The 22,092-nt window shown below is 38.0% G+C and overlaps 1 protein-coding gene across 1 annotated transcript; it reads left to right on the forward strand.

Annotated features, from left to right (window-relative positions):
• Nucleotides 1–374: 374 nt before the first annotated feature.
• On the forward strand, nt 375–21,836 carry LOC136676268 (uncharacterized). Its single transcript, XM_066653130.1, has 10 exons — nt 375–664; nt 830–1,102; nt 4,105–4,383; nt 13,189–13,446; nt 13,612–13,884; nt 18,718–18,996; nt 20,110–20,202; nt 20,284–20,376; nt 21,190–21,252; nt 21,357–21,836. The coding sequence occupies exons 1-10, from the start codon at nt 451–453 to the stop codon at nt 21,410–21,412; spliced, it is 1,881 nt and encodes a 626-aa protein (XP_066509227.1). The 5' UTR covers nt 375–450; the 3' UTR covers nt 21,413–21,836.
• The last annotated feature ends 256 nt before the right edge of the window (nt 21,837–22,092 follow it).

The following is a 22,092-nucleotide window of genomic DNA, read 5'->3' on the forward strand; positions in this document are numbered from 1 at the left end:
TTCACTGCGTGATTAAGCTCAGCTCCTTCATTAAACTGGTAAGCAGTAAATGCATATGTATGACTACAGCGTACAAGTGAAGTGTGTGTGTTGTGTGTGTTTCTGTGATATGATTTTAGGTGGTACTAGGGGGTTTTGGTTAGATAATGGGTGGTAATTTGTCTAAAATGTTTAAGAACCATTGCTACAGAGAATACATTTACATTACTCCACAGCCCAAACCTGAGAGATATAGACCACTCTAACCAACATTTCACATCAACCATAGTGAGTTAATCTCATATTCAGCTGCTCCAGATTGTAGTGTATCAGTAGAAACTAAAGTAACTGAATTCATTAAAGTTTTGAAAATATAGTGTATGTTTCTGCACAATAATTTAAGTCATTCATTTTTTTGTCTTGACAGCCTCCCACTCTCTGCAGTACATTTACACTGCAGTAACTCCAGGAATGAATTTCTCAGAGTTCACTGTGGTGGGACTAGTGGATGGTGTGCAGATTGTGTACTATGACAGTAAGATCAGGAAAATGGTCTCAAAGGCAGAGTGGATGAAGCCCAATGAAGAAAATTACTGGGACGAAGAGACACAGAAATGTCAACATCACAAGGAAATCTTCAGAGTCAACATGGCTACAGCAATGCAGCGCTTCAACCAGACCAGAGGTGTGTTTTTGTGCTGATTTAATTCATACTGAGGATTTTTAACCTTATTTTAATTCTTCATGTGAATGGATGTGTCCCAGAGACTGAACTGAGTAAGGATCAGACTGAAGTGCTGTATCAGTAGATAATGTATGTGGGATTAATGTCTTGTACATGTCTCTGCAGGGATTCATACACTTCAGTGGATATACGGCTGTGAGCTGAATGGTAATGGACCTAAAAAGGGATACATGCAGTTTGGTTATGATGGAGAAGACTTCCTCAGTCTGGATCTAAACGCTAAAACCTGGACTGCATCTAATCCCAAAGCTCTGATAACCAAACAGAGGTGGGAAAATGAAGACAAGGCTTCTCAGGTTAAGAACTATTTGGAGAAAACCTGTATCGACTGGTTACGGAAGTATGTGGAATACGGTAGATCCACTCTGGAGAGAAAAGGTAATGATCTGATGCACACACTGTCACTCTCATGACTCTCAACACCTGCAGATCATTTAGGCCTGGTTCAGATTCACAGCTCAAAGTTTTTCTTCATAGCTGATTTGTGGTGGACAGATATGAAGAGCGTAATAACACATGAAAGAATTCTTAGAGTTAAAATTGGTGGTGCTTGAATGTTAGAGTCTTAGTTGTTTTTTATTTTATCTTTGTGAGAAATCTAAAAATGTGACATAACCACACATAACCCCAGATAAAAGCTGCACGATCTCATCCAGTGAAGCATGCAGTAAACAGATTAAACTGCTGATGGTGTGAGACCACAGAACGGTAGTTTCATATTTCTCACAAAGTTACACCTCTACATTTCCATCCAGTTATCTGTTGAATATCTTCCAAGTGGGGTGGGGGTCTAGGAGGAGGACTGTCTTATGTACAGTGATCATTGCTACTCACAGACAGATGCTTAGATTAGAAAAACATGTGAGAACCACATTTTGTGCATATATATGTAACCTCAGCCATCATCAGATTTACACATTTCCTAAAAGTAAATAAGGAGAATTCAACTAAATTACTAAGAAAATGTGAGACAAAATAGTTTATTTGATTATTTATTAATTGAGGACAGTGATCCAATGTCACAGACCTGTGAGTGGCAAAAGTATGTGAAACTCTACAATTAGATGTTAATTTATCTATACAATTAGTCAGGTTTTTTCTGTCAGTGGGATGATCATGTGTGTGAGTTTACGCTTTTCTACAAACCACATCTACAATTAATATAGAGTATGGTACAGCTACAACCCCTGGCAAAATTATTATGGAATCACCAGTCTCAGAGTATGTTCCTTCAGTTGTTTAATTTTGTAGAAAAAAAGTAGATCACAGACATGACAAAAAACTAAAGGCATTTCAAATGGCAACTTTCTGGCTTTAAGAAACACTAAAACAAATCAAGAAAAATAATTGTGGGAGCCAGTAACAGTTAGAGTTTTAGAAGAAGCACAGGGAATAAATTATGGAATCACTCAATTCTGAGGAAAAAAATATGGAATTACAAACACTAACACCTGCATCAGATTAAAGCTGATGGTTAGTATGCAGGTAAAAATGAGTGATCACACCTTGGAGAGCTGTTGCAACAAGTGGACTGACATGAATCATGGCTCCAACACCAGAGATGTCAATTGAAACAAAGGAGAGGATTATCAAACTCCTTAAAGAGGGTAAATCATCACGCAGTGTTGCACAAGATGTTGGTTGTTCACAGTCAGCTGTGTCTAAAACCTGGACCAAGTACAAACAACATGGGAAGGTGGTTAAAGGCAAGCGTACTGGTAGACCAAGGAAGACATCAAAGCGTCAAGACAGAAAACTTAAAGCAATATGCCTTGAAAACAGGAAATGTAAAACAAAACAAATGTGGAACAAATGGGAGGAAACTGGAGTCAACGTCTGTGACCGAACTGTAAGAAACCACCTAAAGGAAATGGGATTTACATACGGAAAAGCTAAAAGAAAGCCATCACTAACACCTAAACAGAAAAAAACCAAGGTTACAATGGGCTAAGGAAAGGCAATCGTGGACTGTGGATGACTGGATGAAAGTCATATTCAGTGATGAATCTCGAATCGTCATTGGGCAACGTGATGATGTTGGAACTTTTGTTTGGTGCCGTTCCAATGAGATTTATGCAGACGACTGCCTGAAGAAAACATGCAAATTTTGATGATATGGTCAAGAGTCAAGTCAAGAGAGTTGAATTGTCAATTCTGCATATGTACAGGACATACAAAGGATTAAAATTACGTTACTCTCTTCTCCGAGATGCAGTAACATTTAACAAAAAATAGACAAAATTCAACTAAGCTAAATATATAAATATATGAACATGAACAAACAGAAGACAAGTGCAGGACATACGATACCAGCAGCTCACTGATAGACATACATGAGTCAATGGGACACTGAATGAAGACAGTAACCTGATTTGGAGGTAGGATAATGGATGTACAAGGCAGTGTAAACAATAGTGCAAGATAATTGTAATAGAAGGAGGTAGGATGCTGGATGTACAAATAGGAGGCGGTAGGATGCAGGATGTACAAGGCAGAGTAGACAATAGTGCAAGATAATTGTATAACAACTAAATAAAATGAACAAGTGCTTACCGGTTCTATTGAAAAAGTCACAGTTAGGTGTGATGAGGAGCTAAAGTGACAGTACCAATATAAACAGAATCGGTGTCAACAGTAGTGCAAATGGGGCAGCATGTCAGGTAAAGGCACTGGGGAGATGGCTGTCATTACATCTTCAAGAAATGCACAGGTTCGCATTGATGTTTTGGACACTTTTCTTATCCTATCTATCGAAAAGGATGTTTGGGGATGATGAAATCATTTTTAAAGATGATAATGCACATAAGACACATAAGGTCAATGTCATGGACTGCAAACAATCCAATTGAAAATCTTTGGTGGAAGTTAAAGAAAATGGTCCATGACAAGGCTCCAACCTGCAAAGCTGATCTGGCAACAGCAATCAGAGAAAGCTGGAGCCAGATTGATGAAGAGTACTGTTTGTCACTCATTAAGTCAATGTCTCAGAGACGGCAAGCAGTTATAAAAGCCAGAGGTGGTGCAACAAAGTACTAGTGATGTGTTGTAGTGTTATTTTGTTTGTCATGATTCCATAATTTTAGCCATTTGAAATGCCTTTAGTTTATTGTCATGTCTGTGATCTACTTTTTTTTCTACAAAATTAAACAACTGAAGGAACATCCTCAGAGACTGGTGATTCTATAATTTTTGCCAGGGGTTGTATTTCTGTGGGAGGTGGGAGGAAACTGGAACTACCAAGGAAACAGACACAGATTGAGCAAACTCCTCAAAGAAAATGACCAGAGGTGGGACCCTGGAGCTGTGCAAGAGGGACACTAGTTTTAGTACACTATACAGCGCTCTCTCTCTCTCTCTCTCTCTCTCTCTCTCTCTCTCAGTTCCTCCTGAAGTGGATGTGTTTCAGAAGAACTATTTTGCTCCAGTGGTGTGTCATGCTACAGGTTTCTTCCCCAAAGATGTGTCGATCACCTGGAAGAAGAATGGAGATGTTCTTCATGAGAATGTGAATCACAGAGAGACGCTGGTCAATGAAGATGGAACTTTCCAAAAGAGAAGTATTCTGACCGTCTCACCTGAGGAACTGGACAGGGACAAGTACACCTGTGTCATTCAGCACGCTGGACTGTGGAATGACTTAACCCTACGGCTGGCTACAGGTAGAATAAAGCTGAGTCTGTGTGGTATATGAATGTATATACTGTAAAGCTTATCAATTAAGGTGGTCTGTAAGGGCAAATGCGCACACAAAATTCTTTATCTTTGTCTCCATGTTCCCTCGGACTGACAGGTGGTGACAAATGAATTTGGCTGGAGTCAAGTCAGATTTCGGACTCCTGCTATATATATATATATCTCTTCGGTAACACTTTACTGTATGGTGCCGTTCTTAAGGCTAAATGACACCTACATAAAGCCTTTATGACAACTGACATAAGTATACATAAACATTTATAAACACTTATTCCAAAAAGCAGCAATTGTAATAAAGGCTGCTTTTGTCAACTTTGATTTAGATCTTAGATTCTTGGTGACATTAGTGTGTTATAACATTCTCTGACATGGTACATAATGACAGCTGACATTGGCTTTTTTTTTTTGTTGCTGTTATGTCAGTTGAAAGTGGTGATATTACTTGCCAAATAGCATTGGCTCTTTACATTTTTAGAATTTAGATTCATGTAGTCTCTCTGTTACCGTTTTGTTTGTATTTTGTTTTTTAGTTTACATTATGACATTCATGTATCCTTAAGTAAATACCATGGCACCATTATGTATGCTTTCACTTGCCCTTAAGTAAAATGAGTTCTGTTATACACTTTATAATATATATTATAAAGTGTATAACTATATTTTAACCACTGTCAAACCCATAGATAAATGGACAGATGTCTCCAAGCTTTCCCAATCATTAACCATGTGTCAGTCATACTGATTTGGGGTGGAAGAATCAGCTCTGTGATTCTTGCTGGAGAATGACTTTCACCCCATGAGACTCTGACAGCACTGGGCAGTTTCTTCAGTAACCGACTGCTTCATCCCAAGTGTGTGAGGTCCTACCTTCCTGCTGCTGTTAGATTTTACAACAAGCACTTCTCTCAGTAAACCAGTTTACAACCAACTTTACAATCACTACTCCCAGTAAGCCACTTGCATCCATCTACACTGACACTTTACATACACTAAGAATACAGAACGTTCATTTATTTGAATGATATATACATTGTGCAATACTTAATACTAATGCAATACTGTGATATTCTACAATATAATGTGCAATAGTTCAATCTATCTACCAATGTGCAATATTTCCATGTACAATAGTCATGTTCATTAGTTGTAAATATTCTTCAGAGTGTTTCACATTTCTATTTTTTATTATATTTTATATTTCATTATTTATGTGTATAATAATTACTAGGTTTTATTACTGAGTGTTCATCTGTAAAAAGGTACTGTTTCTGAAAAAAAGGCAGTAAAAGGCCTGGCTAATCTGCTCAAAGGATTTACTGTACATTTAAATATTTACAGTAAATTATTGTATTATTCAGTTACAGTAATATGCTGTAAATTTGAAATACAGTAGTGTTCCTGTAAAAATACAGTAAATGGCTGGGAACTCTGTTGCCAGTATTTTACTGTAAAATTTACAAGAATTTTTTTACAGTGTACTTTACTGTCCCTTTGCTGCTGTAACACTTTAAATTTCCCCACTGTGGGCCTAATAAAGGATTATTTTTATCTTATCAGTAAACTTATTAACAAACCCAAACTTTAGTTCTTTTTTGGGGAGAGGCCATTAAGTCAGAAATGTTGTGGAATGCTCCAAAATCACTGTAAACAGGTGACCATGCACGGCTATAAAATGCTCACTACTTTTCTTATAATGGTTCCAGAGATTGTTGTCTCAAGGTTATGTCCTCCATATCTCTCTCTCTCTCCCTCTAGCTCTCTTTCTCGCTGTCTTACTTGCTCTCTCTTTCCTGTGACCCACTGTTTGGGGAATGAGGTCATTCTGACTGAGAGAAAGCTGTCTTCTCTTTCTTTCTGAAGTGGATCGGTTTCGGGAGGACTCTTCTTGTCCAGTGGGGTGTCATGCAACAAGTTCCTTTCAAACACCAGTAGCAATCTCCTGGCAGAGGAATGGAGTGGCTCTTCATCAGAACGTGGCTCTTGAAAAGAACATAGTCAGTAAGGGTGGAACCTTCCAGAAGATTAGTGTCCTGTGTGTTTCACCTGAGGAACTGAACAGGAACCAGTTCACCTGCACTGTTCAGAACTTTGGACAGGAAAAATTTCAACAGATGTCAGATCACACACCTCTGAGTGGTGAGAAAATCCTTCTTCATGGAAGAGTGTAAACAGGATTTTCAGAATCTTTTGACAGACACACAACACTGACATTCTTTTTCTCATTGGTGTTTCAGATGGGCCATCAGCACTATTTTTGCATGCTTACGTCTTTGCTATAGCTTTAATTTTTTTCATCATTTTTATTCATTGCATAATATTGAGAAACTCAGGTAAGAAAAACTCAATAAAGAATGTTATACCATGTCCAGAGATGGGAAGTGAGACACAGCCTTACTGCCATAAGCAAACTTTATTAAGCACCCTAACAAGGTCACTAGTGCAGAAAGGAGTGAATGAACAAGACAGTATTTGCGCTGGCTGTGTAGCAGCATTCGGGAGCACCACACCCCTGCAACAGTAGAACAATACATCTCGCTACACACCAAGCCACAACACACACACCAGCAAATAAACAATTTAAAACCCTATGAACAACTTAAAACTATTAATATATTATCAAAATTATCCCCAAATCTACAAACATGGTCAGTCCACAGTGCATGCTGGGAACCCAGGAATTCTCTGGTTCTGCTACAGTATTAATCGAGAGTTTGTTCCTCTTTGCTGTCTCTCCTCTGGCAAATAGCCATGAGAACATTAGCAAGGTCACTGGACACTGGTCCTTCATATCATCCCAAAGGTACTGGAGCTCCAGTACTAGAGAGAACACAGTTCCACTGCTCCACAACCCAATGCAGAGGAGCTTTATAGTCTTTTGACATACTCTTGTCACTGGTGACCTTAGATTCATGTGCAGCTTCTCAAGAGGATCCTATTTTATTGATGAGTGTTTTTCTATAAACATTCTTAGTATCTGTGTGTACAGCAGGATATCTCTATGAACAAACTGGTGAACAATAAAGTAACTGAATGTACTCATTAGAAGGCTTATAACTTGTGCATATACCATGTGCAGTGTTTGGTTCACTAAGGCTGCCCAGAGTAGTCATAGTTTGATCTGTACAGGTCACCACCTGCCCTATTAATAAGCATTAGTTAATATATATCCAAAATGTATCGCAATTGAAATGATCACATGGTTTATTACAGTATTAGACATTAAGATTAATGACATGATTTCTTAATCCGACTCTCAGCAGATTCTTCAGATGATTCTGTGTTCACAGAGGTCATTTTCTCTCAGGTGGACTCTCCATCTGCAGGTTAGTTCCAGTGCTGTGTGAACACCAAAGACAGTCCTAAAACTGTCTTTTATTTATCACTGAATGTAAAAAAGGGGTATATTGATATTACATTTTGTATTTGTATTTACAGAAAATGAAGTGTGTGGAAATGAAGATGAAATCTCATGTTCAGGATTTTTATAGATTTTTTTTGTCATTTCTTCTGCAACCCCAGTTCCCAGCATATTGTGACAGTGTGTGAAATATGAATTAATACAACTTTGTTATTTTACTTTGTGAACTTGTTGTAAATATACATTGTAAATATTCTAAGTTTTGTACCTTCAAAACAAAAAACAGAGAAATGGTGTGTGAGGGCGTCATTGTTTGTGTTCATAAGAGACTCATGGACCTGGCTGTGAATGCCTACTATCTGCTGAAAATTATTTTTAAAATGCCATTTTAGCATCAACTGGAACTAACTATAGAATAAAATAAAATAAAATGAAGCATGTTTTCCCTTCATCTCCTAAAGCAATCTAAGTTGAATATAGTTCCTATTTAAAAGTTCAGGATTTTTTGTTTACATTTGACTTTTACAGTCTTTTGGGTTTTTTAGGTTTTTATTGCCGTCATTTAATTTGAGTTTTCTGGGCCACAAGAAATAGTGCTGTAGACTGCTTGACAGAGGTGAGCAAGTTTACACAAAGCAGGCATAACCATCCAGGAAGCTAAAAAAGTGCATTTTATTATAATATATGGGTTTTTCACATGACATGGAAATTTCGATGTCTCACAAAATAAAAATGAATTTAATTAATGCTTTAAAACTGTAATTGTTATAAATCGTTTAACCTTTCTCTGTTTTGTAAAAACAAACTGTAATAAATTTAGAGTGTCCATTTTTATTACTTAGAGCTAAATGTTAAAATTATCCTACAGTGTGATTGTCTCAACCTTGGTTCAATAAATATTAATTTTTAAATACACAACAAACAGAAACTAGGAAATCCTAGCTTAGCCAGACCACCATTATCCATATAGCCATATTCAGAAACAGGAAAGCCCAAAATACATACCCTTGTCACTGGAAGGTCTGGAGAAGCTTTGGTGCTTCATATCAATGTCTTTGTTTACAATGATGACAAATAATAGCAAATTATAAAAAAAATAATATCTTGTCAGTTGTTGACAGGGTGTGTATGATCATGGAAAGCCCGTTATTTTCTGTTCATACCACGCAACTGAAAACTGAAGCACCGTGTTGAGATGATATTAAAGCAACTCGTTCACCCGAAAGTAACATTTTAACATTTACGTTTTTGAACATTTCTAAAACCAAGCACCTTTATATTTTATCAACCAGGTAATCTACACTTTATAAAGGAACAGGGCATCACTGGGAACTATATATTTATTACTGACTTACATTTCTATAAGGGTCTGACTGATAAAACGGTGCTGTAACAAATTCACAGCCTCGTTTATTTTGAGTAACACCTCGTTCTGGTGTTCTGGCTTTAATAATCCAGAGATTTTGCCCGTTGTGGATGGTGGACCTACAGCACTGAAGCTGCACAAGCGTGTCCCAGTTCAGCTCTCAACCCTCTGACCCTGTGAACACTTCATCCCTCGCTCCTTCTACTCACCTTTCAACAACGTCATCAAAGTGAACACTTTAATGAAGAATTTAGGGCTTATGACAAGAAATGTGACAGAGGAAAGCCTGCAGACAAAATCCCAGACAATTCTGACGATTTAGAAATCCCTGCTGTATACATTCTTTAGGTCCCAAAATGAGTACTTGTCCGGGGAAAAGAGTGTGTTTGGTCACCGTCGAACGATTCGAAATTTAGTTCAAGGATTGGAATTTGAAATATGTTTTTAGAGACAGTGTCTAGTGCTATGAAATGTCATTAAAATAAGTTTGATGCAATTTCACTCTATTTTAGAAAGGTAAGATTTGAGGGCGAGATGAGTCCACACAGAAGGGTAGCGATCATTGCAGAGCGGCTGAGAAAGCAAATCAAACGGAAATGTTCCATTTCAATGCAGTATACCACATAATTTACACACTCTAGTATAGCTTGAGAATCAGTCTTATGGAGTTCTTCACTTTATACTTAATGACCAAGTGGCTACCCATCATTAACTCTTAGGATAGGCCTGTAATCTAAAGGTTATAGACTTATAAGCATATTGCCTATAGGTTCACACTGACATTAAATTAAGTTTGAAGAAAACCATTAGATAAAATTTTAGTAATACAACATTTAAGAGTAGGGATATCATAATGGAACACAAGTAATAATTATTTTTCTTAATACGTTACATTGACCTTAATCTATTTTTTTTTAAACAGGTATAAAGAAAAATACAGGCAGTTGTATGATTTAGGCCATTTTATATCACAGAGGCTAAAACCACTGACCTTAAAACTTTTGCTTGTTTCCAGCATGAGAACATGCTGCTCCATCGACCATATGGCACATAGGGCCATCATTCAAACAAGAAGCTTGTCATTGCTGCTTCAAAGTATCACATGTAGTGCTGAAAACAAAGAATGCATGTACAGAACATGCACCAAATGTTGTTTTTGAAGAGATTCAGCTTGCCAAACGCAACCGTGTTGTAGCTGCAAGATAGGAACATTAGACGAAAGAAGACATGCCTATTGATAATAAAGTATACAAGAACTGGGTAAAGAAGACCAAAAGTGGCTCTGTTGAACAACTGATTAAAGAGTTCAAGCATGAGCTTGACTCACTTGCAAGCCACCAATACAACTGGATACACCGGGCAGAAAAATGCATAGGGAGCTGCTAAATAAGCATAACTATCTTATACTGCATACGAACCAATCTATGTATTTGTGTCCTATATAAGATATATATTGATCTGAGCAAAAAATAAGTAGTAGTAGTAGTAAACATAACAAGGAAGTAGACTTGATGTAGGTCTACAGTATCAATGAGAGTTGCGCGTATTCATTACCCTGCAAATGCACTTGTCGACACCTCTTCTAATGAGTGAATCCAACTATTTAAGGGGCACACATTACTGACTCGTTTGTATAAGCTCTAAAAAAAAAAAAAGAAATAGCACTGACCAATGTTTATGATCAGCTGCAATTCACAAGGTGATAGCTTTTACTTATTTACAACCGCATTGAGATTAAAACAACATAATGAAATCTATTCTGTTTTCTACATTTATCATCCACCTGGCATCAGCAGGTAAGCCCACACTTTGTATTTAACAAACAGATTTCCAATCAAGTTAATCCAGAATTTTGTTTTTATTTTGCTATTTAGAATATGTTCCAATTTTTCCTGTAATAGGTTTGCATGAATAACAGCTAGAGTCATATTCAAATGTCATTTCTTGTGTTTACATGTTTTTTGTTTTGTTATACAGTGGAACAAATTCTCTCTCTACTTTTGCAAGTGTGCTTGTATTTCTTCCATAAAGTTAAAGTCAGTTAGTAACAAGTCACTGTGGCTTAAATTGGGAAGAAATACAGTATTTTCTATGTAGAGGATGTGTTTACCTTTTATCATATCTATATTAGACTGGCATGCTCAAATGTTTACACAGAAATGTAGTTATATGGATATTTATTCATATGTATAGTGTATAAATAACTTTTAAAGCATTTTATGTAACATAACTGTTAACGTAATATTTTCTGTAGTTGTTTTATGGTACCTGTTGAGTAGAATTAAAAATTACAATCTTTAAATCATCTAAACCAAAACTCACACATATGTCTTTGAAGACAATATTATCCCAAGACCAGAACAAATGATGCTCATGCTTTTTCCTTCATGAAACAAATGCAGTGACTGTTACAGCCTGTCTAGGTAGGCCGCAACATAAAGTAAAAAGGAAAAAAAAAAAAGTATATATATCTCCCCCAACTCCTCACACTTCAATCCCACCAGACCAAGGAAACGACAGGTTCACCAGAATTCAGTCTCCAAATGTTTTATTTACTCCAAGATGACAATGGAAGCAAAACTTCAGGAGTGGTCTAAGCCTAAAATAAACAAATCCCATTCCACCCAACATATATAACTTACCTACCCAAATCAATAAAGAAAGAAAATACAAAAACATTACCTAACTCCCTAACATAAACAGAATGCAAGTCAACCCCTTTAATGAAAATAAATAAGGCTACACCCCCTACAGCTTCCAAATGAGTAGGAGAACTATGAGGTTAACACCACATTAGACAGCTGACTCACACACAATAGCATGAGCTGAATCACAAACAATAGTATGTTCACAGATGCACATACACACAAGCTTTAGTCTGGCAGGAAGAAGCAATGACCAGGAGGAAGAGGAGGAGCTTCTTTCAGTCATCCAGCAGGGCTTTAAATCTGTTCCGCCTTAATCCTGTCAGCCAACCGGAGCACGGTTCCAGCAGCAAATCAGCAGCAGCACCTGTGGCATTTACTCAGGATAGAGAAACAACACAAATAAGTCACCAGACGTAACAGTGACAAATAAATTCTTATCACTTGCCATTTTCAAAGTACTTTATTTTTAGGTTATTTTGTGGTTGAATAAAATGACAGTATTCACAGATAATTCAAATACACAAAGAAGAAATTTCCAGTGTTTTCACTGACGAATAACATAAGGGACCACCCAGATTGTTATCTCATGGTAATGGAGACAAAGGCTTTGAGACAAAGGCTGCCATTAGTCTTTCCTTTTTTTTTTTGAAAGGAATCATTTTAGCAAAAAATTCCAGGCCTCATTCTAAAGGTGCTATAACTGCATGGTTTTATAGACAGGATGTATGTATTTGACTGACCTGTCTGTAGTGCACACATGTCTCCTACAGAGCATAATTTTGTGGAGAATCAGGCAATGCCAGCCACTGACTTTAGACCAGTTAGTCGTGTACCATAATTGGCAAGAATTCCACTTGAAAAACTTTAACAAAATATCAGCTCAAAATGGATGCTGAGCCAGATCTGTGTTTAAAGTTCACTGATCTTGTTCCTTCCACTGCATGATTAAGCTCAGCTCTTTCATTAAACTGGTAAGCAGTAAATGCATATGTATGACTACAGCGTACACGTGAGGTGTGTGTGTGTTTCTGGGATATGATTATATATGGTACTAGGAGGTTTTGGTTAGATAATGGGTGGTAATTTTTCAAAAATGTTTAAGAACCATTGCTACAGAGAATGCATTTACATTACTCCACAGCCCAAACCTGAGAGATAAACACCACTCTAACCAACATTTCACATCAACGTAGTGAGCTTAATCTCATATGCAGCTGCTCCAGATTGTAGTGTATCAGTAGAAACTAAAGTAACCGAATTCATTAAAGTTTTGAAAATGTATTGTATGTTACATACATACATACATACATTTTCTTTTCCGCTTCTACATTTCAGGGTCGCGGTGTGTATTGAATGTTTCTGCACAATAATTTAAGTCATTCATTTTTTGTCTTGACAGCCTCCCACTCTCTGCAGTACATTTACACTGCAGTAACTCCAGGAATGAATTTCTCAGAGTTCACTGTGGTGGGACTAGTGGATGGTGTGCAGATTGTGTACTATGACAGTAAGATCAGGAAAATGGTCTCAAAGGCAGAGTGGATGAAGCCCAGTGAAGAACATTACTGGGACGAAGAGACACAGAAAAGTCAACGTCACGAGGAAACCTTCAAAGTCAACATGGCTACAGCAATGCAGCGCTTCAACCAGACCAGAGGTGTGTTTTTGTGCTGATTTCATTCATACTGAGGATGTTTAACCTTATTTTAATTCTTCATGTGAATGGCTGTGTCCCAGAGACTGAACTGAGTAAGGATCAGACTGAAGTGCTGTATCAGTAGATAATGTATTTGGGATTAATGTCTTGTACATGTCTCTGCAGGGATTCATACACTTCAGTGGATATACGGCTGTGAGCTGAATGGTAATGGACCAAAAAAGGGATACATGCAGTTTGGTTATGATGGAGAAGACTTCCTCAGTCTGGATCTAAACGCTAAAACCTGGACTGCATCTAATCCTAAAGCTCTGATAACCAAACAGAGGTGGGAAAATGAAGACAAGGTTTCTCAGGTTAAGAACTACTTGGAGAACACCTGTATCGACTGGTTACAGAAGTATGTGGAATACGGTAGATCCACTCTGGAGAGGAAAGGTAAATGATCTGATGCACACACTGCCACTCTCATGACTCTCAAAACCTGCAGATCATTTAGGCCTGGTTCAGACTCACAGCTCAAGGTTTTTCTTCATAGCTGATTTGTGGTGGACAGATATGAAGACCATAATAACACATGAAAGAATTCATAGAGTTAAAAGTGGTGCTTGAATGTTAATTAGAGTCTTAGTTGTTTGAATGTGAGTTAATATGGATGGTGCTGGAGTGTGAGTTAAAGTCAGTGATGTTTGATGAAAGAGAAATACAACATTGTTTGGAAATGCCTACAGTTTGGCCCAAAATCAAAAGTGGGACACAGATTAGAAAAGGCAGAACATGTGTTTTTAAAATTATTTATTTATTTATTCATTTTTTTTTATCTTTGTGAGAAATCTAAAAATGTGACATAACCTCACATAACGCCAGATAAAAGCTGCACCATTTCATCCAGTGAGGCATGCAGTAAACAGATTAAACTGCTGAAGGTGTGAGACCACAGAACGGTAGTTTCATGTTTCTCAGAGAGGTACTACTCTACATTTCCTTCCAGTTATCTGTTGAATTTCTTCTAAGTGGGATGGGGGTCGAGGAGAGGGACTGTCTTATGTACACTGATCATTGCTACTCAAAGACGAGTGCTTAGATTAAAAAAAAAAATGTGAGAACCACTTGTTCTTGCATGTGTATGTAACTTCAATCTTCATCAGACTTAAACATATCTTCTAAAAGTAAATAAGAATGATTCAACTAAAACACTAAGAATTAGATTATTTATTTGAGGACAGTGATCCAATGTCACAGACCTGTGAGTGGCAAAAATATGTGAAACTCTACGATTAGATATTATCTTGTCTATGAAATTAGTCACAGGTTTTCTGTCAGTGGGATGATCAGGTGAGAGTGTGCATGCTTTTCTACAAACCTCATCTGCAAGTAATGTACAGGTGCTGGTAATAAAATTAGAATATAATGAAAATGTTTATTTATTTCAGTAATTCCATTCAAAAAGTGAAACTTGTATATTATACTCACTCATTACACAGAGACCCATATATTTCAAGTGTTTATTTCTTTTATTTGATGATTATAATGGACACCTAATGAAAACCCCAAATTCAGTATCTCAGAAAATTAGAATATTACTTAAGACCAATACAAAAAAAAAAAAGGATTTTTAGAAATGCTGACCCACTGAAAACTATGAACATGAAAATTATGAACATGTACAGCACTCAATACTTAGTTGGGGCTCCTTTTGCCTGAATTACTGCAGCAATGTGGCGTGGCATGGAGTCAATCAGTCTGTGGCACTGCTCAAGTGTAATGAGAGCCCAGGTTGTTCTGATAGTGGTCTTGAGCTCTTCTGCATTGTTGGGTCTGGTGTACTGAATCTTCCTCTTCACAATGTCCCATAAATTTTCTATGGGGTTAAGGTCGGGCGAGCACACTGCTCATTGAGCTCCATTGGCTTCCGGTTGCTGCTCACATCAAATATAAAGCCTGCACGATCGCTTACAAGGTGATGACAGAGCAGGCGCCCTACTACCTGCACTTGCTCCTAAAGGCCTAAGTCCCGCCTCGACCACTGCGCTCTTCCACTGAACGTCACCTTGCTTTACTCAACATCCACACCAAGCAATCCTGACTGTTCTCTTCCATAGTTCCCAGATGGTGGAACAAGCTGCCTACCTCCACCAGAGCAGTGGAGTCCCTCGCCGTTTTTAAGAAACTCCTAAAAACTGAGCTCTTTAGAGAACACCTACATTAGCCTGTATAACTATCTGATGCATATAGACATAGTCTTTTAAGGTTGCATTGTTTTAATTTTTATATTTTTGTACTATCATTGTAAGTCGCTTTGGATAAAAGCGTCTCCTAAATGAAATAAAGTAAAGTAAAGTGTGCAGGTGCCAAGTCCTGTTGGAAAATGAAATCTGCATCTCCATAAAGATAGTCAGCAGCAGGAAGCATGAAGTTCTCTAAAACTTCCTGGTAGACGACTGCATTGACCTTGGACCTCAGAAAACACAGTGGACCAACACCAGCAGATGACAGGGCACCCCAAACCATCACTGACTGTGGAAACTTTACACTGGACCTCAAGCAACGTTTTCTCTTCCTCCAGACTCTAAAACCTTGATTTTCAAAGGAAATGCAAAATTTACTTTCATCAGAGAACATAACTTTGGACCACTCAGTAGCAGTCCAGTCCTTTTTGTCTTTAGACAGGCGAGACGCTACTGACGCTGTCTTTTGTTCAAGAGTGGCTTGACACAAGGAATGCGACAGCTGACTCCAGCTGCAGTCGAGTCTTTGTGAATCTCCCCCACTTTTTTGAATGGGTTTTGTTTCACAATCGTCTCCAGGGTGCGATTATCCCTATTGCTTGTACACTTTTTTCTACCACATCTTTTCCTTCCCTTTGCCTCTCTATTAATGAGCTTAGACACAGCTCTGTGAACAGCCAGCCTCTTTAGCAATGACCCTGCTTGTCTAAGGTGTCAATTGTCATATTTTGGACAACTGTCAAGTCAGCAGTCTTCCCCATGAATGTATAGCCTACAGAACTAGACTGAGAGACCATTTAAAGACCTTTGCGGGTGTTTTGAGTTAATTAGCTGATTACAGTGTGTCACCAGGTGTCTTCAATATTGAACCTTTTCACAATATTCTAATTTTCTGAGAAAATGAATTTGTGGTTTTCATAAGTTGTCAGTTATAAATATCAAATTAAAAGAAATAAACACTTGAAATCTGTGTGTAGTGAATGAGTACAATAAACAAGTTTCACTTTTTGAATGGAATTACAGAAATAAATCATCTTTTTCATGATATTCTAATTTTATGACCAGCACCTGTATGCAGGTTTGTGAATACTCATTTACTCGATGCCAGCCAAATATCGGACTCTGCAGAGTTCAATAAGAAAGGAAACATATTCATCAACGAAGGGCAGAGAAATCAACCAACCAAGGAATCAACCCTTTCAAAATGTGGGAAGCTGCTGTTTTAATTAGCGCTGACTAGAATACAACAAATACAAATAATGGATAAGACGATTACAAAACCCATGAGTAGCCTTCTGCAAAGTCTACAAAAACACCTGCAGCCTTTCACAGTGTGCACTCTGAGGGTTCAAAGGTACATCGAAGTTGAGAATTTTCAAGACCATGTGAATACTAATATATTTATGTATACTGCTAGCTGGCAAATTTGCAGGCTTAATGATGTGCACTCTGTGTGATACAATTGGGGAATGTTGGTTTTCATTGCATAATTTTCTTGCCAATGCTAGGTGAAAATGTAAACCTGCACATTTAAACATTTCGTGCACAAAAGCACAGGGCAAAAAGAAAAATGTAGACAGTTTAGATAGCAAGGAAAGTCTGTTTATAAACAGATATAAAAAGTACAGTTTACAGTAAGGTGCTGGAAAAGCTTGAATGTTTACCTTGAAAGTGCTTCAAAAGTGCTTGAATTTGAAAAGCTGTATGAACCATGATATTAGCTATAAGCTGATTCCTATGTAGATAAGGCAGTCAATTACTGCATTTATAATGATGTGGAACAGCATTTGATTAACATTAATGTTAGAGACGCTGTGTCCCAAACAACACACTATGGAACTTTACGTACTACACTACAGAAAGCACTGCTAAGGGTGATTATGTATGTATTTTCATACTATTCAGAGCAGCAGTGTGCAGTTTGGGACAAGGCCAGAGACTAACATTAACTTGCTGCATGTTAAGAGCGCTTTCTCACAACTAATTCCACAGCTAATTTTAACATTAACTAACTCTCAGATCCTCCTCTGTATCCCTACAAGTTACATCCAAGCCGCTTTCATAACTGTTTTATGAAAGTATCCATCGTTGTTATCTGTTGTGCTTTCGTTACTGACCTCAAACCCAGAGCTTGTAAAAACTAACTTTATAAATCATACTCTGATGGTAAATTGGAGGCCAGTGAAGCTGATGACTGGAGCAGATTTATATTTCAACAGGTGCCTTAATTAAGGCTTAAAGAAGACCCACCTTCTCAGACTCGCTGCCAAAACACGTTAATCTCGTGGTCTCCTATATAATGTTCTTTTCTTATGTTTAATGAATCCATTGTGAGTGGGTGCTTTTTACTGAGTAAGCTTTTTTAGGCAAAACAGAAAGGCATTAATAAAGACAGGCTCATTAATAAAGAAATACTAATTTCTCCAGATACTTTGTGCCCCACCTGCAATACCCACACGCGCCACTAGTGGGGCGCACACCACACTTTGAGAAAAGCTGGTCTAATGGATAGACTGGAAGGACCTGAAGACCTGGAGCTGTTCCGTATGTAGAAATGAGCTAAAACACCTCTAGTGTGTAGCACTGATCAAGAGTTACAGGAAATATTTTGTTGCAGTTATTGCAGCATAAGGGGGTCAAATCAAACGCTGAAGGCTTTGCTTCACACATATTTGCCAGTCACAGATTGGTATATATATTTAGTAATTTCTCTCATTAAATAAATAATATTTTTGTCTCATTTGTTATATTGGTGAAACTCGGATGATATTTTAGGTCATATTTATGCAGAAATATAGAAAAGTCTAAAGGGTTAACAAACAATAACTGCCCAGTTCTGTTAAGTCATGTGTTAAAAGAGAGGGAGTGGTCAGTTAAGCTCTCTGTGACTCTCAGTTAAGAATGGCTGTAGCATCACTAGGAATTGGTTTTGCCCAGGACCCTGGGTCTCTGCAACAGTAAATTTACCTATAGTGTACTCATGTTGGCCTTGAAATAAGATCACTACTATAAGATAATCTTTCTCTCTCTCTCTCTTTCTCAGTTCCTCCTGAAGTGGATGTGTTTCAGAAGAACTATTTTGCTCCAGTGGTGTGTCATGCTACAGGTTTCTTCCCCAAAGATGTGTCGATCACCTGGAAGAAGAATGGAAAGGTTCTTCATGAGGATGTGAATCACAGAGAGACACTGGTCAACGAAGATGGAACTTTCCAGAAGAGAAGTATTCTGACCGTCTCACCTGAGGAACTGGACAGGGACAAGTACACTTGTGTCATTCAGCACGCTGGACTGAGAAATGACCTAACCCTACGGCTGGCTACAGGTAGAATAAAGCTGAGTCTGTGTGGTATATGAATGTATATACTGTAAAGCCTATCTCTTAAGTTGGTCTGTAAAGGCAAATGCACACACAAAAATCTTAATCTTTGTCTCCATGTTCCCTCGGACTGACAGGTAATGATGAATTTCTTTTTTTTGGAGTCAATTCAGATTTTTCACTCCTGCTGCCAGCATCCACAGAAAGAACACATTGGCTCCATTTCATTTTAACCAAATCATGCATATATACATCTTCTGTATTTTAACCACTGTGTCAGACACATAGATAAATAGGCAGACGTCTCCAAGCTTTCCCAATCATTAACCATGTGTCAGTCATACTGATTTGGGGTGGAAGAATCAGCTCTTTGAGTCAAATCCTAATCACTGACACCAGCATCAGCTAATCAGTAACAACATTGTAATTTTCAATCAACGCCTCTCCTTCCCACTTTGAATGTGTGTGTGTGTGCGCCTGTTATTCTTTTGTGTCCACCTCTTTTTATGTGTTTGTCGCTTTTTATGGATACATTTCACTTTTTTATCTGTACACTTCTCTTACTTTGTGTATGTCTGTATTTTTTAGGGGTGCACTTATCTTTTTTTATGTGGGTGCCTCTTGTGCACATTAGCACTTACAAGCTAGTGTAATTATTAGGTCAGTGATGCACAACCCCAGTTCTTTTTGCTGTATGATGTTTCTAAACTGTGGCCAGCCACAGAGTGCACATTTTGGACTATGTTTACAGCTGATAAAGACCTTGATTAGAACAGCAAACCACAAATGTCACGTGTATGAAGTAAGTACATGTTTAAAGTTTCACTCTAGAAATGTTAGTATCATGCTTCTGTAAACTTACTAACAAACCCAAATTATCAAAAGTTTTTTGTATTTGTTTTTTGCGGGGGGAGAGAGGCCATTTCAAGTCAGAAATGTTGTGGAATGCTCCAGAATCACTGTAAATAGGTAATCTAATCATGCAAATGTTGTCTCTTGGTTGTCTTCTCTCTCTCTCTCTGCCTGTTTTTCCTGTGACCCACTGTTTGGGGAGTGAGATCATTCTGACTGAGAGAAAGCTGTGTTCTCTGTTTTCTCTCGCACTCTTTCTTTCTAAAGTGGATCGGTTCCAGAGGGACTCTTCTTGTCCAGTGGGGTGTCATGCAACAAGTTCCTTTCCCAAACCAGTAGTGATCTCCTGGCAGAAAAATGGTGAGAAAATCCTCCTTCATGGAAGAGTGTAAACAGTATTTTCAGAATCCTGACAGATTCTTTTTCTCATTGGTGTTTCAGATGTACTGACAGCAGTTTTCACGAATACTTACATCTTTACTATAGCTTTAATTGTTTTCCTCATTATTATTCATCGGATCTTGGGAAACTCAGGTAAGAAAACAACTTAATGAAGATTATTGTAGCATACACAGAGATGTGAACTGAGACACTGCCTTACTGCCAAAAGCAAACATAATTAAGCACCCTAACAAGGTCACTAGTGCAGAAAGGAGTGAATGGACAAGGCAGTATTTGGGCTGGCTGTGTAGCAAGTAAAACACCCTCAAAATAATCCCTAAAACTACAATCAGGGCAGCTCGCAGTACATGCTGGTAGCCCAGGAAGTCTCTGGTTCCGATACAATATTTATCAAGGGTTTGTCCCTTTTAGCCGTCTCTTCTCTGGGGAACATTAGTGAGGTCAGACATTGATGATGGGTGATTAGGTCTTGTATGTCATATCATCCCAAATGTACTGAAGCCCCAGCACTATAGAGAACACAGTTCCACTGCTCCACAACCCAATGCAGAGGAGCTTTATACTCTTCTGGCATACTCTTGCCCCTGGTGACTTTAGGTTCATGTGCAGTTTCTCAGAAGCATCCTATTTTATTGGTCAGCATTTTTCTATAGACATTCTAAATTATCTGTGTACTGCAGGGCATATATATGAACATTAAAATAGCTGAATGTACTCTTTAAAAGGCATTCATAACCTTTTTCACATAAGGTGTGCAGTGTTTGGTTCACTAAGGCTGCTCAGAGCACAGTTAACTCCCCAGAAATGAGTCATAGTTTGGTCTGTACAGGTCACCACCTGCCCTATTCATAAGCGTTAATTAATATTATGTATTCAAAAGTTATCATAATTGAAATTATCATGTTTATTACAGTATTAGACATTATGACTCCCTGTGCTCAGCAGATTCTTCAGATGATTCTGTGTTCTCAGAGGTTGTCTTCTCTCAGGTTGACTTTACGTCTGCAGGTCAGTTCCAGTGCTGTGTGAACACCAAAGACTCTCCTATAACTGTCTTTTATCTGGGACTGAATAATAAATTATTTATTGAAATTTTGTTTTTGTATTTACAGAGAATGAAGGGTGTGGAATTGAAGATGAAGTCTTCCGTTCATTGCTTTTATTATAGATTAATTTCCTACTACAGTGGTGTAGCAGGTGTCACAGTCACACAGTCCCAGGGACCTGGAGGTTGTGGGTTCGAGTCTCACTCTGGGTGACTGTCTGTGAGGAGTTTGGCGTGTTATCCCCGTGTCCGCATGGGTTTTCTCCCACAGTCCAAAATCACATGTTGGCAGGTGGACTGGTCCATAGGTGTGGGTGTCACCCTGTGAAGGACTGGTGCACCCTCCAGGCTCCGGACCCATCCGCAAAACCCTGAACTGTTTAAGTTACAGGCAATGAATGAGTGAATGAATAAATGAATTAATGTTTCCTACTGCAACCCCAGTTCCCAAAACATTGTGACAGTGTGTGAAAGATAGCCATGATTTAATACAACTTTGTTGTTTTACCTACAAATTGTTGTAAATATACATTGTAAATAGTTTTAAATTTGCAACCTTTCCAAGAAAGTGACAGGTGCACGTTTAGCTCCATGTTACTTCACTTTTCCATTTGTTTAATTTTAATTCAATTAAACCAAGAATTCAGCTTCACAACTGCAGTGGACTTGCTTTATTGTTTACTTCTTCATCTGAAAACAGAGAAATTGTGTGTGAGGACGTCATTGTTTGGGTTTATAAGAGACTCTTGGACCTGGCTGTGAATGTCTATTATCTGCTGAAAATTATTATTAAAATGACATTT

The sequence above is a fragment of the Hoplias malabaricus genome, chromosome X2 (genome assembly GCF_029633855.1).
Source record: "Hoplias malabaricus isolate fHopMal1 chromosome X2, fHopMal1.hap1, whole genome shotgun sequence".
In the NCBI taxonomy this organism is placed as follows: Eukaryota; Metazoa; Chordata; class Actinopteri; order Characiformes; family Erythrinidae; genus Hoplias; species Hoplias malabaricus.

Excerpts from the sequence above, each read along its gene's own strand:
- LOC136676268 (XM_066653130.1), top strand. The coding sequence starts at position 451 with ATGAATTTCTCAGAGTTCACTGTGGTGGGACTAGTGGATGGTGTGCAG. Across the intron at positions 13,885-18,717 it reads ATCCACTCTGGAGAGGAAAG|TTCCTCCTGAAGTGGATGTG; the intron begins GTAAATGATCTG and ends TCTCTTTCTCAG. Across the intron at positions 20,377-21,189 it reads TCGGATCTTGGGAAACTCAG|ATTCTTCAGATGATTCTGTG; the intron begins GTAAGAAAACAA and ends TGTGCTCAGCAG.